The following is a 17671-nucleotide window of genomic DNA, read 5'->3' as shown; positions in this document are numbered from 1 at the left end:
AGGGAACAGGTGTGCGTCGCGCGGGGTCATCAGCCCAGGGGGCGGTCGCGGACGGAGGAATTGCCAGGACAGGCGGATTGGCCGCTCGCGGGGGCGGGCGGTCTGCTACTCGGGGGAAATGCTTCGCTTTTAACAGCGGAACATGTTCCTATGGCAAGCAGTGTCGGTTTCGTCACTCCTGCCAGCATTGTGGAGGAGCCCACCCAGCCTCCTCTTGTTTCAAAGGGGGGCGACAGGGAAACAGGGGAAAGCAGGCTTACTCGAAGCAGGCCGCGAGCGGGACCGCTCAGCAGAGCCCCAACGCCAGTTAAGTTGGAAACGATGGGCAAATGGTTGGATATGTATCCAAATAGAACGGATGCGAAGTTTTTGTTAGACGGTTTTAAGTTTGGTTTTCGCTTGCCTGTTGCAAGCGAGGTATCAGTGCGGGCACAGAGAAACCTCCAGTCTGCACGGGCCTTGCCGACTGTCCTGCGGGAGAAAGTAGATAAGGAGGTCAGGTTGGGCAGGATGGAGGGGCCTTTTAGATCACCCCCGGTGGATGACTTGGTCATCTCCCCGGTCGGGGTGGTTCCGAAGAAGACCCCGGGCGCTTTTCGGCTCATACAGCATCTGTCTTACCCGCCAGGGGCATCGGTCAACGACGCAATACCACCGGCTTATTGCTCGGTGGTGTATCAGTCATTTGACGAGGCGCTAGAGATGGTCCGCAGCTACGGGAGCGGGGCCCTCATGGCTAAGATCGATGTTGAGTCAGCCTTTAGATTATTGCCATTGCATCCTGACTCATTCCGTTTCATGGGTTTCCGGATTGGGACGGAGTATTTCATCGACAAATGTCTGCCGATGGGATGTTCCGTTTCATGCTCATTTTTCGAACGCTTTAGCACTTTTCTTCATTGGTGTGTGGAGTCGACGTCAGGCGGCCACGGGGTTGCACATTACCTCGACGATTTCCTATGCGCGGGTCCGGCGAACGACACAAGGTGCGCCGATTTGTTGTTTAGCACCCAGGCTCTCTTTTACCACTTCGGTGTTCCTGTAGCCGGGGACAAAACGGAGGGTCCGGACTCCTGTTTATCGTTCTTGGGGATTGAAATTGACACAGTGGCGGGGGAGTGTCGCTTGCCTCAGGACAAAGTGTCGAAGCTCCGCGAAACCATTTGCCGGTTCAAAGGCTCGCGTAAGGTCACGCTGCGTCAGGCGCAGTCCTTGCTGGGCATGCTTAACTTTGCTTGTCGGGTAATTCCGATGGGCAGGGTTTTCTGCCGGAAGCTCGAAAGGGCACCGGCGGGGTGTGCCAGGCCTCATCATTTCGTTCGATTGTCCTCTGAATTAAAAAGGGATCTGGCCGTATGGGCTTCGTTCCTGGAGGATTTCAACGGGGTGAGCATATGGCAAGCGCCAGCCGTAGACAGCGACCGGTTGCAGCTGTTTACCGATGCCGCAGGTGCCTATGGATTTGGTTGTTTTTTGGAGGGATCGTGGTGTGTGGCATCTTGGCCGGAAAGCTGGCATAGTGAGGGTCTTACAAGAGATCTGTTGCTACTGGAGCTTTTTCCCATTATGGTAGCTCTGGAAGTTTGGGGCGACCGGTTGGCTAATCGCAGCATAGTGTTTAGATGCGACAATCTGGGCGTAGTGCATGCGATTAATAACCAGAGGGCGAAATCGCTAGTGGTTCTGAGGGTGCTCGGGCAGTTGCTTCTGACATGCTTGCATAGGAATCTATGGTTCCGGGCGCAGCACGTTCCCGGTTTGGAAAACGAAATCGCAGATGCATTGTCGCGGGGACAGTGGGAGAGGTTTTGGCACCCGAGGCCGAAGAGCAGGGTTTTCACTGTCCTGGTTATGTTTGGCAGGTGATCGGGCCGGACTGGAAGGTCTAGCGGTGCGGTCAGTAGCGCCGGCCACGCACAAGGCGTACGGACAAGCGTGGAGCGAGTGGGAGGAGTTTGTCCAGGGTCGTCAGCATCAAGGTAAGAGCAAGCATCGGCTGATGCTTTCTTTTATGTGGCAGCTCTACGTTTCCGGTAGGTCACGAGCGGTGGTGTCCCGGTACTTGGCTGGCGTCTCATTCTTCTGCAAGCTGTGAGGCGTCCCGGATGTAACGAAAAGCGAGGTTTTACGGAAGGCTATGAAAGGGTGGGCGCGAGTTGCGCCGACGCCGCCAGATAGGAGGCGGCCCATCGATGCGGCTTTGTTGCCGGCCGTCATCGAGGCGGTGGGGCGAGTAGCGTCGTCCAGGTTTGAGGCGCTTTTGTTCCGTTTAGCCTTCTCGATGGCTTACCACGGGGCTTTTCGAGTTTCTGAGTTGGTAGCGCCTTCCAAGAGGTCGGAATCGCGCATGCTGGTCGGCGACGTGGTAGTGGGTGAGAGGTCCTTGCTGTGCAGATTGCGGCGCTCCAAGACGGATCAAGTGGGGAGAGGGCGCTGGGTTACGATGGTTCCAGCGCTAGAAGAAAGCGTTTGCCCAGTGGGTCTGGCAATGCAATATGTGGTAGTGCGACCCGCTAAGGACGGGTCATGGCTATTGCATTATGACGGGCTGCCAGTCACAAAATACCAGTTCCGGTGGATGCTGGGTCGCTGTCTGACGGGCTTGGGCCTCTCACCTGCTGCTTTCGGTACCCATTCCTTTCGGATAGGCGCGGCGACGTCGGCAGCTGCGGCGGGTTTCTCCAGAACTGAGATCCAGGCGGTGGGGCGATGGAAGTCGTCCAGTTACAGGCGATATATTCGCCCCGTCACGTGAGAGGGCGCCCGGCGCTTGGGGCATTGTTAATTGCAATTCGTTATGCTGTTTCAGTTCTGTGTTTTATGGAGTTGTGCGTTTGTTAATGTTTGTTCCCCCTTTTTATCCTACTCAGGGATTAGCTACTCGCCGTTGCCGGCATGAGTCGGCAGCGGGGGTCTGGAGTTATTTGCGATTTTTTGCCTGACTTGACGGACTGAATTCTAATCTATAATTCGGCTAATTTGGTCTAATCAGAGTCCCTCAGCAGGTCTTTACGTTTCATCTCCAGCTGAGTTATTACATGTGTTTCCCATTTTATACCCCCCCCCCCTCCCCCTGTTTTTATTTCGTTTATTTTTATTTGATCTTCCCCCTTTGTGTCTTTAATTGCACTTCTAAATTGGCAACGAAGCATGGTGCAGTCGGCTAGGCCGTGACTGCTGCAATAGCGAGTCCTAAAGTTTTCTTTTTTGGCAGATCCTTCAGTGTAAACAATTAATAAGCCTCTTAGTAATCAATTCTACCCCTCTTTTTCCCTTCAGGATGGTTTGAAGACAATTTGACCATTTGGGTGGTTGGCCACTCTTACATTTACTGGGCGGCCAGGTTTGTGGCCTCGGAAGGGTCGCAGGCATTGTTTGGAATACAGGGTGTCAGATGGCTTGGCTGGCGCGGAATGATGTGGGGTGAGCTGAAGAGTAGGTTAGTGAGTCAGGCCAGCAAGCATGGAGTCCCTAAAGTTTTGGTTGTCCATCTAGGTGGCAACGACTTGGGGAAGAGGACATCCTTGGAGCTGCGGTGGGCCATGATACAGGATCTGGCAAGTGTGACCGCGCAATGGACCAATTGTGTGTTGGTTTTTTCCATGATGGTGCCGAGATTGTGTTGGAGGGGTGTGGCGGATGGTCGCCGGATTGATGAGGCCCGGAAAAAGGTGAACGGAGCAGTGGCAAAGTGGGTGCTGTCCCACGGTGGGAGGGTGGTTCGCCACCCGAGGATACGGTTCAGAGACAGCCACCTTTTCCGGCGCGATGGAGTACATCTATCCGATGAGGGGATGATGTTTTTTCTGGAGGATCTAGGTTTCGCTTTGCAGGAGTTAGGGTAGGTTTATGGTGGCGGTGCGAAAGACTTTGGGGATGAGTCTTTCGCTGTTGGCGGAAAAGAACGGCAGTTTCGTATGGTAGAGAAAACTGTAGTGTTTTACAGTTGGTTGTGGTTTAGGTGCACTCACCTCCATCGACTTATGGCCGCTTGACCACCCGTCCGGGAAGGCAGCGGCAGGGCACCCAGGAGCGGTGGGTAGTCACTGTGGGGGTTGAGTTGTCACCTATTACCGGTTTATGGTAAGCTTTTAGTAAATTTATAGGGTTGAGTTATTTAAGTTTAATTTAGATTAAGTGAGCCGTTCTTTTGGGCCGCCACCATATGCCAGCTGGAGCGGCATATTAAATTAATCTCTTTATTACAGGTTTCCTAATGGTTAGGGACAAATAAATAGCTAGCAATTTTCTGCCAAATTCAAGTCTCAGTGTCGTTATTTCTGGTTATGGTTATGAATGCTTTACTTTCAAAGAAAGGGGTCCACCAAATATCACTAAGATGTTTAGAAGAGAGTATTGACTGCATAGGAGAGAAAAGAGTTAAACATCTGGGGAGGGGTGGACCTAGCTGTAAGGAAAGTACAGCCTTCTTTAAGGGGAGGGCTTGATATATATAGGGAAGGCGAAGCCATCTTAAGTCTCTTGGTGATTTGGTTTCCCACCCTCCCGCCCTGGTAGTTGGAAATGGTGGCACGTGGTGCTTTGGCTCTAAGTTGTTGGCTGTTTTCGTTGGCTATTTATTGGCGGAAAAGAACGGCAGTTTCGTATGGTAGAGAAAACTGTAGTGTTTTACAGTTGGTTGTGGTTTAGGTGCACTCACCTCCATCGACTTATGGCCGCTTGACCACCCGTCCGGGAAGGCAGCGGCAGGGCACCCAGGAGCGGTGGGTAGTCACTGTGGGGGTTGAGTTGTCACCTATTACCGGTTTATGGTAAGCTTTTAGTAAATTTATAGGGTTGAGTTATTTAAGTTTAATTTAGATTAAGTGAGCCGTTCTTTTGGGCCGCCACCATATGCCAGCTGGAGCGGCATATTAAATTAATCTCTTTATTACAGGTTTCCTAATGGTTAGGGACAAATAAATAGCTAGCAATTTTCTGCTAAATTCAAGTCTCAGTGTCGTTATTTCTGGTTATGGTTATGAATGCTTTACTTTCAAAGAAAGGGGTCCACCAAATATCACTAAGATGTTTATGCATTTGCAGTACCCTATTTATACACAATGCAATAATGAAATGACTTGTCAATACAAAGCTATATTATAGTCTGCGAGTGTGAATAAATGTGGCCTGGTCAGTGTAAAATGTCATTTAATGACAAACACCTCAACATCTCGTTTTCCCGGTTAAAAAATTAAATGGGGATCTTTTTTCTGTAGTAGTACCAAATGGATATTTACATTGAGCAATGCAAACAGACAGCTGTGACTTCATATACTATGGCCGCCCTGTTACTGACCAGCAGGAGGAATGAATAAATAATAAGCCAATTAGAAGTAGCTAAATAGCGCTGTTGTCCGCCATCATTGTGTAACGTTGCACCAGCCCATCATTGCCCACTGGAGATACACCACCTACAAGGCGTGTATGTCCACATCTAACAGGGTCTCTATTACATGACCACATTACGCGCATGAACAGTCCTTTGCACATAACAAAGATCCCCATTTTTAGCTGTCCCATACCATGTGTGGAATCCACGTGGACAGACTGATAGCGACGTGTGTTTTTTATGCTCAGTTTCCGCAGAGAAGCAGTGAGCGCGGTAGCCTTGTGTGAGGTAACTTGCATAGTTTTGGATGTGACCAGGCTGCAGGAAGCAGTCACATGTATTGCAGTGTGATGGGTATGTGTGAGGGATTCAACTCACATTCTTGCAAAAGCACAATTGCTGTAAATGGATGACTACAGTACTCTAATGGAGGTGGTATCCTGTGATCACACAGCCAAGATGTCTGCCATGCTTCCATGTCGCTAGGTGACAACCTCCGTCCTAATATAGTGCATGAGATGAGATGTGGATAGTTAGGTCGACCCCATATGGTTGACAGGATCATCAGGTCGACGTGGAAACGGTAGACAGATGAAAAGGTCGACAATTACAAAAAGTCGAAGTGGATATAGTCGACACAATCTCTTTAAAAAAAATTTGTGTGTCAATTTGTTTGTTTAACCATATGTGACCCCCGATTGGTGTACTCAGTGACATGCAGTGAGGTACTGTAATTGGCTGTGGAGGCAGTGGCTAGTACCAGAGCCAGATTTACACACAATGTATGAGCCCAAGGGTCAAGATTGGACTGGCCCACAGGGGAACAGGGGAAACCCCTGATAGGCCCCACTGCCTGGTGCCACCTCCTCTAGGGATCAGGTTCCAGTCTGTGTACTTGAATTGTACATTATAAATAAGCAGTGCTGCAAGTATGGCGGTACGGGGCGGTACTGCGTACCGGTAAGAAATTCCCAGCCGGTACGTAGTACTGCCGGGCCGCCACCTTGCAGACACCGTGTTGAAGAGAGGAGAGTGCAGCATGCGCCTCTCCTCTCCTGCCTAGTCAGTCACTCCGATCACGGTGACCAGCGGTTTCTCCCCGAGTCCGGCGGCGTGTGTTTCACTAAAATGCCGGTTCGTGAGCCAATTAGAGCTCACAGACCGGCAGCCAATCAGGAGCCACCGCTGCCTGACCGCAAGCTCTGATTGGCTCACGGACTGGTGCCAGATCTGATATACAGGCCGCCGCCGCAAGAGGAGACCGGACTGAGGGCAGGAGAGGGGCAGGAGAGGCGCGAGCTGCGCTCTCCTCTCTCCAGCAGCAGCAGACAGTGCCAGCCCCAAGCAGCAGCAGCAACAACAATGGTGAGTTGCACTGCTGGGGGCATATCTGGCACTGTGGGGGCATGTGTAGCTAGCAAAGTGAGGGCATATCTGGCACTGTGGGGGCATGTGTATCCGGCAAAGTGGGGGCATATCTGGCACTGTGGGGGCATGTGTATCTGGCAAAGTGGGGGCATATCTGGCACTGTGGGGGCATATCTGGCACTGTGGGGGCATGTGTATCCGGCAAAGTGGGGGCATATCTGGCACTGTGGGGGCATATCTGGCACTGTGGGGGCATGTGTATCCGGCAAAGTGGTGGCATATCTGGCACTGTGGGGGCATATCTGGCATTGTGGGGGCATGTGTATCCGGCAAAGTGGGGGCATATCTGGCACTGTGGGGGCATGTGTATCTGGCAAAGTGGGGGCATATGTGGCACTCTGGGGCATATCTAGCACTGTGGGGGCATATCTAGCACTGTGGGTGCATGTATATCTGTCAACGTGGGGCATATCTGGCACTGTTTGGGCATATCTGGCACTGTGGAGGCATATCTGGCACTGTGGAGGTATATCTAGCACTGTGGGTGCATGTATATCTGTCAACGTGGGGCATATCTGGCACTGTTTGGGCATATCTGGCACTGTGGAGGCATATCTGGCACTGTGGAGGCATATCTAGCACTGTGGGTGCATGTGTATCTGGCAACATTGGGCGCGCGCCACACAGTACCACTAAGATTTTTTTGCTACTTACACCACTGTATATAAGTTACCCCATACATGCCTACATCCTGGCTGCTCTATCCGGGAGAGAGCAGCCAGGTCGGCTCAGCAGGGGGGGCGGGGCAAGCCTATGACGTGTATAGGGGGTGGTGCAGAGGCGGAATGGGGGCGGTGTGGAGGCAAAACGGGACGGGGTTATTGTGGCAAGTCATTTAAGCCACGCCCCTGCTCTGTAATGCCGCGATTATCAGCATTATACAACAGCGGGCATGGCTATGATGACGCGATTCAGCATGAATCGTGTCATCGACTGCCTGGACCGCCCACTTTATTCACTAAGTGGGCGGCCGGGCAGGGAGACCTGAAAAATCGGGAGACTTGCCTGCTTTTCCGGGGGGCCTGGATGGTCACCCAATTTTCAGGAGCCTCCCGGCCATTCCGAGAGAGTAGGCAAGTATGAGTTACCCTATACTGCACAGGGCAATGGTGTATTCTCTACAGTGCGTTGCTGTTATTAATCTGAAACATTGTCATGCATGCACTAGCAGTGTCGGACTGGGTAATGAAGGGCCCACCGGGGGAATGCAGTGATAGGGGCCCATATTTAGGGGTGTTACCAGCCTACAAAGGGGGTGTGGCCAGCCTCTACAGAGGCTTGAAATGCACAATAGTCTTGTGTAGTGTAATGCAACATATCTACCATGTATAATAGAAGTGCACAGTCTGGAACCTGATCCGTAGAGGAAGGAGTGGGGCCCCAGGCAGTGGGGCCCACCGGTGGTTTCCCCTGTACCCCGGTGGGCCAGTCCGACCCTGTGCACTAGCAGTATTTACTATATACAGTATATATATATTTATCAAGGGGCCCAGACCATGCACTCTCTAATGCAGGCCTGGCCAACCTGTGGCTCTCCAGCTGTTGTGAAACTTCAATTCCCAGCATGCCCTGCCACAGTTTTAGCATTCCCTAATAACAAAACTGTGACAGGGCATGCTGGGATTTGTAGTTTCACAACAGCCAGAGAGCCACAGGTTGGCCAGGCCTGCTCTAATGGTTAGATAAACCGATGTGGTGGCTGACCACACCCCCTCTATAGACTGGCCACACCTATAAATATGGGCCCCTATCACTGCATTCCCCCGGTTGGCCTTTTATGCCCCAGTCCAACACTGCCAAGCGTACATGTGGGCATTATACATAGGTGCAGCAGTATATACATGACAGGAGCTGGTAGGCTGGTACTTTATCACTTTCCACTTTATCACTTTTCAACGCTTAGTACATCTGGTCCACCCTGTAACTCCTAAAGCAGCTGATTCCAGTATAATAGTCTCTCTGTATAGCATGTAATGTGGATTGTACAGTATTACCATTAAAGAGCACTTTCCTTATAATGCAGGGAATTCTGGACACTTTTCAGCGGCTTCCCATGGAAAACCTGCGGATGGAAGGACTGCCGGCAACTTTTTCCCAAGATCCCATATGTCGGAAGCTATGTCGAAGGCCAAGGCTGGGGGTGGCGGAGGCGGTGGTGGCGGCAGACAAAGCTTAGTGGGGCAGATAATACCCATCTATGGGTTTGGAATATTGTTATACATCCTGTACATCCTCTTCAAGGTGAGAAACACATTCCAGGCGCATTCTGTGGAGAGGTCTGTTATTGGGAATTGAAAAGTGGGCTTTGTTGTACATTACACCTCCAGGTATTTATAATTTATGATGAAACATTTTCACATTCTATAATCAATACTGTATGTACAGAAGGAGCCACGCTCATCTAGGCTTCTCTGCTGCACCTACTGTAGGTGCACCATGGTTTATTACATAGGTACTCAAACTCAGTCCTCAGGACCCCACACAGTGCATGTTTTGCATGGAACCAAGCAGGTGCACAGGTGAATTAATTACTCACTGACACATTTTTATAGGTCCACAGGTGGAGTTAATTATTTCACTTGTCATTCTGTGAGGAGACCTGCAAAACATGAGCTGTGTGGGGTTCTGAGGACCGAGCTTGAGAACCTGTGGTTATCAGCATAAGCCTGTCATCTATTGTTCTCAGCTGCAATACAATACAGAGAGAACAATACCTCAGGGGATTATAACTCATTTACAGCAGGGGATTAAATCCGACTGCCTGGCTCACTTAATTCTATGTGGCAGGAGAGGTACTTTGCCACCTGGAAGCTACTCACAGGGTCCTGGGGGTAGGTGGGAAGTGTGGATGGACCAGGTTCCCATCCATTTGGCCCAAACCAAGTCTTATAGGCTTCATCAGCCAGCACCTGGGTGCTAGGTTTAAAGAAGAGTCTCTCCCATGAGTCAGGGCTCCTGAAGGCAATTAGTGTCCAGGTGATAGGCCTGCTAGGGACAGTGGGATCCGGAAGACTGGGGCACTAGTGTCAGGATGCCAGGACCTGAAGGGTTCCTTCGGCTGTCTCACCCGCTGCTCCTCCGGCCGCCTCACCTGCTACTCCTCCGGCCGCCTCACACGCTGCTCCTCAGGCCGCCTCACCCGCTACTCCTCCGGCCGCCTCACACGCTGCTCCTCAGGCCGCCTCACTCTGCTCCTCAGGCCGCCTCACCCGCTGCTCCTCCGGCCTCCTCACTCTGCTCCTGAGGCCGCCCCACACGCTGCTCTTGAGGCCGCCCTACGCGCTGCTCCTGAGGCCGCCTCACGCTGCTCCTCCGGCCGCCTCACGCTGCTCCTCTGGCCGCCTCACGCGCTGCTCCTCCGGCCGCCTCACGCTGCTCCTTCGGCTGTCTCACCCGCTGCTCCTCCGGCCGCCTCCCCCCGCTACTCCTCCGGCTGCCTCACACTGCTCCTCAGGCCGCCTCATCCGCTGCTCCTCAGGCCGCCTCACCCGCTGCTCCTCCGGCCGCCTCACTCTGCTCCTCAGGCCGCCTCACCCGCTGCTCCTCAGGCCGCCTCACCCGCTGCTCCTCAGGCCGCCTCACCCGCTGCTCCTCAGGCCGCCCCACACGCTGCTTTTGAGGCCGCCCTACGCGCTGCTCCTGAGGCCGCCTCACGCTGCTCCTCCAGCCGCCTCACGCTGCTCCTCTGGCCGCCTCACGCGCTGCTCCTCCGGCCGCCTCACGCTGCTCCTTCGGCTGTCTCACCCGCTGCTCCTCCGGCCGCCTCCCCCCGCTACTCCTCCGGCTGCCTCACACGCTGCTTCTCAGGCCGCCTCATCCGCTGCTCCTCAGGCCGCCTCACCCGCTGCTCCTCCGGCCTCCTCACTCTGCTCCTGAGGCCGCCCCACACGCTGCTCTTGAGGCCGCCCTACGCGCTGCTCCTGAGGCCGCCTCACGCTGCTCCTCCGGCTGCCTCACGCTGCTCCCCCGGCCGCCTTACGCTTCTCATCTCCCCGGTTCCGACAATGTCAATCTGACTTTAAGAAAAGTCAGATTGACATTGTCGGAACCGGGGCCAAAACCTGCCGGATTTGGCCGTGGAACACGTGGATCCGCGGCTAATCCGACAATCCACGTGTTTTCCAACAAGTCTGGAATTCCTGACTTGTCGAAAAAAACAGCCAGTATTGAATAGGTCGGAACCCCTTCCGACCTAAACCTGTCGGAAGCTGCCGTCTTTCTGACAAGACGGCAGCTTCCGAAACTTATTGAATACACCCCTATGTCTCTGTCACGGGATAGATTGAACAGGGCAATGTTCTGCAGATTCCTAGAGAATAATCTGCAGAATATATCACTGTGTATCTGTAAGAGAATATATCGATCAGACATCAGAGCAATGTTCTGCACATCCCTAGAGAATGATCTGCAGAATGTATCACTGTGTATCTGTAAGGGAATATATAGATCAGACATCAGAGTAATGTTCTGCACATCCCTAGAGAATGATCTGCAGAATGTATCACTGTGTATCTGTAAGGGAATATATAGAATAGATCAGACATCAGAGTAATGTTCTGCATATCCCTAGAGAATGATCTGCAGAATGTATCACTGTGTATCTGTAAGGGAATATATAGATCAGACATCAGAGTAATGTTCTGCACATCCCTAGAGAATGATCTGCAGAATGTATTGCTATGTATCTGTCAGGAAGGAGATGGGACAGAGCAATGTTCTGCACGTGTCTGTACGGTTTGGTAACATATTAAACCTGTAGAGAAGAAGCAGGTAACTGTGTGTAATACTGGAACTGTGATGGACGTACTGTAAAAGTTTATATATTGATCATTTAGAACCTGCTACGAAAGTGCTTCCTCTCTGCTTTTTATAGATCAGATCCCCTGGATAATCAGCAGAGTACAGTATGTGCAGCAAAACATGGTGTTCTGGTTGTTGCAGATGAAGTAGACTTTACTGCGCTCTGAGACATTTTACTAATTTACAAGGGAATGTCACATACTACAGATTTTATTCTGATATTGAGCCATCCTATTGGTGCATCTGGTGAATGCTGCAACACATGCTGCTGTATCCGCAGATGAAGAATCTCTGGGTGCATCTGTTTTGGGTTTTCCGTCTAGGTGACTGGGTGGGCAGGTATCTCATTTCCTTACATACACTATGCACCATGTATGATCTTACTGCAAGTTTGTGTTAAACTACAGTATGTTCCTAATGATGATTTATAATATGAGCAGGTGATATCACCAATGTCAGCCCAATAACGGGCCAATATAAATTATTTGCACTTTGTTTTGCAATTCTCAGCTTTCGTCCAAAGGGAAAAATGCGAAGCTTGAGCCACGAAGTGTGCCGATAGCAAATGGGAACCTGAAGAGGAAGATAAGTAAGTTTTATCTGCGTATTTTTCCAATCTATCGCTGATACTATATTACTAACCAGTAATGGCTATTCTGTTCACTGCTGGGAGTCGTAACAGTTATTACTCATTTCGTTCATTTATTATCAGCATGTTTCAGGTGACTGTTGTCTTCTTGCCCAAATCTCCACCAAAGTGTCCCAGGTTGGGCAATTGCCCCATATTGGGGAAGTGCTGAGGGGGAGAGGCGAACACTAATTTCCCATGGCCAGGCTAATTTTTAAGGGCAAAAAATAGGACAAACCAACCTAGGTTGGAAAGGGCGCTATAGGTGCTGTTCCAATTTGGAGTGTACAGCGGCTGCCTGGATAGGTCAGTTACACCTATATAATGGATACAAACTAAAAAAACAACAACAATAAGGCTGCGCTTACAGAGATGAATTGTCTGAATATCAAATAAGATTTATTATACTTAAAACTAACGATAAAACAATTAAAATTGAATTTTCACTGTAATGAATAGCCTCTAATCACCATTTATACAGCACATATGCTTGTTCCAAATTTACCATGGGACCCTGAGTGCTCAGAACCAAATGAATCCTGGGGCTATAGCATAGTCCCTGGGCCGGAGAAGTATGTTCCAACGCTGGAGGATTAGCAGTTCCAATATTAAATCATAAGTTAGGAAAGTCCTCACCAGTTGTGCGTGTTAAGAACAAAAGTCCAGTCCTTGGTTGCGGATATGGTTAATTTTTAAGGGGCCTGGGCCATCAGTGCAGGGGAAGAATGCCATGCATAGTAGTTTTCATTCACTTTTGGCTGGGTGGGTGTGACCACACTACCATGATGTGGCCATGCCTTCCCAAGCACCTAAGCCAGTTATTGCTCTGTCTGGCCCTGCCCAAACACATATCTTAATGAACTCAGTCAAGGAATACATGGCCAAACTTTAGATTTTTCCAACTTGTGGAAATCTACACATAATGGATCTATGCAGCTGCCATATCTAGGATGTTTCTGTAGTGCCGCCATTATGTTCACCTGACTGGTTTGGGGTAGGTATGTTCGTATCTTGGAGTCATCAGGGCAGGTATGGGACACTGATCTGGGTCCCCCTTGTCATGCAGGCAGGCATCTCTGTGCAAAGTGCAGCCAGTACCTGTCTCTGCCCCACTGGTATTCTAGCCTCAAAAGCAAACATGGCTTGTTAATTAATCAAAGGTTCATATTTAGACTTCCCACATAATTTTTAGCTTAAATACAAATACCGGTACCTTATTTCTCCTGTGTAATAGCCACATGAAATATGTTCACATTAATTGTTATTTAAGAATAGATATAAAATTAGGATAAACAAGACTGCTCTGTGATGTCTGAATGGTTAGATATATAATTTCTTCCAAACAATATGTCCTAGATGCTCTCGAATCACACCAGTCCAGGTACGTTTATAGCTGTTAGAGAAATATACATTTTACATCAAAAACAGATAAAATATGGTGAGTTCTTTGATTCCCTGTTTAGGATAAGTCACATCCGCTTTTTGATTAACCTACGTTATTTTGGTGCCAAAAGAGCATCCTCAAGTAAGCTTTATGAAGACAAAAGCTTTATTGTGCTTGTCAATTTCCTCTCCCTGGGGCACCTGGTAATTGCTTTCCTGCTCACAGGATCATAATGAATGTACATACACCAGACCACCATTCAGTCTTTCTGACTAAGAATACCACTCTATTGATCTGTGTGGGGCAGAAATCTAACCTAACAACAAAAGAACATAACTTGCAATTTTATCCTAATATACCGTATATACTCGATTATAAGCCGACTTTTTCAGCACTTTTTTTTGTGCTGAAAAAGCCACCTCGGCTTATACTCGAGTCAGCGTTATATGCCCCACAGTGCCATGTGTGCCAGATATGCCCCACAGTGCCAGATGTGCCCCACAGTCCTAGATACTTACCCTCCGTCGCTCCCGCGCTGTCGTCTGAAGGAGGGACACGGAGAGCGCAGCGCGCGGCTCTCCTGTGTCCCTCCTGCATCTCCGGCGGCAGCGGCGTCTGTGTGTAAAGGAAGTGCACGAACCGGCACTTCCTTTAACACATGCAGCTGCCGCCGGAGACGCAAGAGGGACACAGGAGAGCCGCGCGCTGCGCTCTCCGTGTCCCTCCTTCAGACGACAGCGCGGGAGCGACGGAGGGTAAGTATCTAGCACTGTGGGGCATATCTGGCACTGTGGGGCATATCTGGCACACATGGCACTGTGGGGCATATCTGGCACACCTGGCACTGTGGGGCATATCTGGCACACCTGGCACTGTGGGGCATATCTGGCACTGTGGGGCACATCTGGCACTGTGGGGCATATCTGGCACATCTGGCACTGTGGGGCATATCTGGCACTGTGGGGCACATCTGGCACTGTGGGGCATATCTGGCACTGTGGGGCATATCTGGCACATCTGGCACTGTGGGGCATATCTGGCACTGTGGGGCATATCTGGCACATCTGGCACTGTGGGGCATATCTGGCACATCTGGCACTGTGGGGCATATCTGGCACTATGAGGTCTGTGTACGGGTAGAGCTGCATTTCCCACCCTAGGCTTATACTCGAGTCAATAAGTTTTCCCAGGTTTTTGTGGTAAAATTAGGTGCCTCGGCTTATATTCGGGTCGACTTATACTCGAGTAAATACGGTACCCATAATTTCTATAGACCTATTAAAATATAATTATTTATTTATTTTATTAACAGTTTCTTTTATAGCGCAGCATATTCCGTTGCGCTCATAGGCGTGCGCAGCTAATTTTATTAGGGGGTGCACCGCAGGAGGGGCGTGTCTAGCACCGCCTTTTGGGCATATCTAGCAATACCTTTTGGGCGTGTCTAGCATCGCCCAGGGACATGTCTAGCACAATTTCACATTTCCTCAGTAAAATCACATGGCTTAATCTAATTTCTCCCTAGTTCCTAATAAAGTTAATATAATACACCCCAGAGAACTAAAATAAAACATTATGGTGCAACCACCGGCTGGTACTGACTGTCTGCTACGGCATAACCCTAAGTTCTAGCTGCCGCCGCACCTTATCGTTGCTTACACTTCCCCAACCTATCCCTGATCCAGTGGCAGAAATAGAGAGTGGTGGGCCTAGGTGCACATGCATTCCCCTCCCCCACTACACCCCAACCCTTGCACCCGCCAGCACTAACACCCTGATTTTGAGTGGGCCACTCTGAAAAGTATGGGAGATTTAGGGGGCCGAACATTTGAGCTTTAATACAACACAAGTAAAGTTTAATATTTACACATGTGCAATCACAGCCACATCTGCCTCGTTCTATGCCACCAGACTCCTCCTCCCTAGTACGTGTGACATTTGTCGAAATTTATATTACGCCACACAGTATGAGCTGAAATTCACATTACGGCACACGGGGGTGGTATTCAGTATGCCGGGTGTTGGGATCTTGGCGCTCAGTATACCGGTGCCGGAATCCCGACACCCGGCATACAAACAACTATTCTCCTTCTAGGGGGTCCACAACCCCCCTGGAGGGAGAATAAATAGCGTGGCGAGCGCAGCAAGCCCGCAAGGGACTCACTTGCGCTTGCCCAGCTGCCTGCATACCATAATACACCCCCACACGGTATGAGCTGAAAGTCACATTAAAGCACACAGTATGAGTGGAAATTCACATTATGCCACACGATATGAGCGGAAATTCACATTACGCCACATGGTATAAGCGGAAATTCATATTACGCCACATGGTATAAGCGGAAATTCACATTACGCCACATGGTATGAGTGGAAATTCATATTACGCCACACAGTATGAGCGGATATTCACAATACGCCACACATTATGAGTGGAAATCACATTACGCCACACGGTAACAGCAGAAATTCACATTAAGCTACACGGTATGATCCAAATTCACATTATGCCACACGGTATGAGCTGAATTCACATTACGCCACATTGTATGAGTGGAAATTCACATTACGCCACACGGTATCAGCTGAAATTCACATTACGCCACATGGTATGAGTGGAAATTCACATTACGCGACACAGTATGAGCGGAAATTCACATTACGCCACACAGTATGAGCCAAATACACATTACGCCACAAGGTATGAGCAGTAATTCACAATACGCCACACAGTCTGAGCCAAATTCACATTACGCCACACGGTATGAGTGGAAATTCACATTACACCACACGGTATGAGCCAAATTCAAATTACGCCACACAGTATGAGCCAAATACACATTACATCACTCGGTATGAGCCAAATTCATATTACGCCGCACAGTAAGCCCCCAGCAGTGCCAGATACCATTAAAACCCCACTCAGGAAAATACTGAGTGCTTGGCTTAGCTAATATATATATATATATATATATATACATACACATATACACACACACAGTACATACTGTAGACACACAGACACATACACACATAAAACAGAAATGTAAATATATGCAAACACATACAACAGAAATATAAAATTATCGATGGAAAATTGTGTTTACCTGCTATCAGATGAATTATGTGGCCCTGGATATCGTCTTTGGCACAGATGGCAGCCACCTGCCACAGAGAGGTGGGGGTGGCAGAAGCACACATCAGGAGGTAGCAGAGTTACTGATAGGGAAAGGGGCAGAGGCACACGAGGAGGGGAGGGGGGGCAAATGGAGAGAGCAGCTGGAGAAGTACAGAAGGAAAAGGGGCAGAGGCACATAAGGGGGAGGAGCAAACACAAAGGGCAGTGGTGGATAGGAGCAGAGACGCAGATGGGGAATGTCTACTGAGTGACTCTGTCCAGCCTACCCAGGGGAAGCATGGGGGCAAGGGATAAGGAGGAAGCTGAGACTTTGGGGAGTGGCAACATATGGAGATGGAGCAGAACTACTCCAAGTCCGGACTGAAGTTCTCTGGAAAGAGGGGGAGCACACAACCCCCATGCCACCTTGTTACACCTGGATCTGATGATCAACTGACAGAGGAAGCCACTGGTGATGATCACACTTGCACAGGCAGACATTTGCCTGTGAGTGAGAACTTAGATGCAGACTGGATCATCAGCACCAGCGGACCTCTCGGTCAGTGGTACTTACTTCCCACCTTGTCCCACTGAGTCTGCACTGCAGGATATAATCCTCGTGCCTCTCAGAATTGGCTCCACCTGCTGCCCATCTCCTCAGTCAGCCCGGCCTCTCATCACTAAAGCACAGCCAGCTGCCTGAGATTACTGTGCCGCCCCTCAGTTCCGCCCGCCACAAGCCTCGTCAGTCAGCCCGGCCCCCTAGCTGAGCTTCGGCGGCTGGCTGATACAGTATAGCTGCCTGTGATCCCTCATCAGCGGCCGCCTGTCACACTGCGGTCCGGCCCCACAGCACATCTGAATGGCTGCCTGGCTGTCCTGCACATCTGACATGAGCCGGCAGCCGCGGGGACAGCAGCAGACACATGGGTGTCACGTCACAAGTGTCTGTGCACCAGTGTCTAAGGCAGGTGGGGGAGG

General features: G+C 50.3%; 1 protein-coding gene across 1 annotated transcript in view; it reads left to right on the top strand.

The window, feature by feature from the left end:
• RIC3 (RIC3 acetylcholine receptor chaperone) overlaps positions 1-17671 on the top strand; it is a 110872-nt gene that overhangs the window by 33263 nt on the left and 59938 nt on the right. Inside the window, exons 2-3 of the mRNA XM_063944034.1 lie at positions 8784-9001; positions 12071-12149. Coding sequence (XP_063800104.1) covers positions 8784-9001; positions 12071-12149 — 297 coding nt within the window. The remainder of the gene's footprint in view (positions 1-8783; positions 9002-12070; positions 12150-17671) is intronic.

Source organism: Pseudophryne corroboree, chromosome 11, assembly GCF_028390025.1.
Source record: "Pseudophryne corroboree isolate aPseCor3 chromosome 11, aPseCor3.hap2, whole genome shotgun sequence".
NCBI lineage: Eukaryota > Metazoa > Chordata > Amphibia > Anura > Myobatrachidae > Pseudophryne > Pseudophryne corroboree.
The sequence above is the reverse complement of the archived record's forward strand: the minus strand, read 5'-3'. Positions and strand labels throughout refer to the sequence as shown.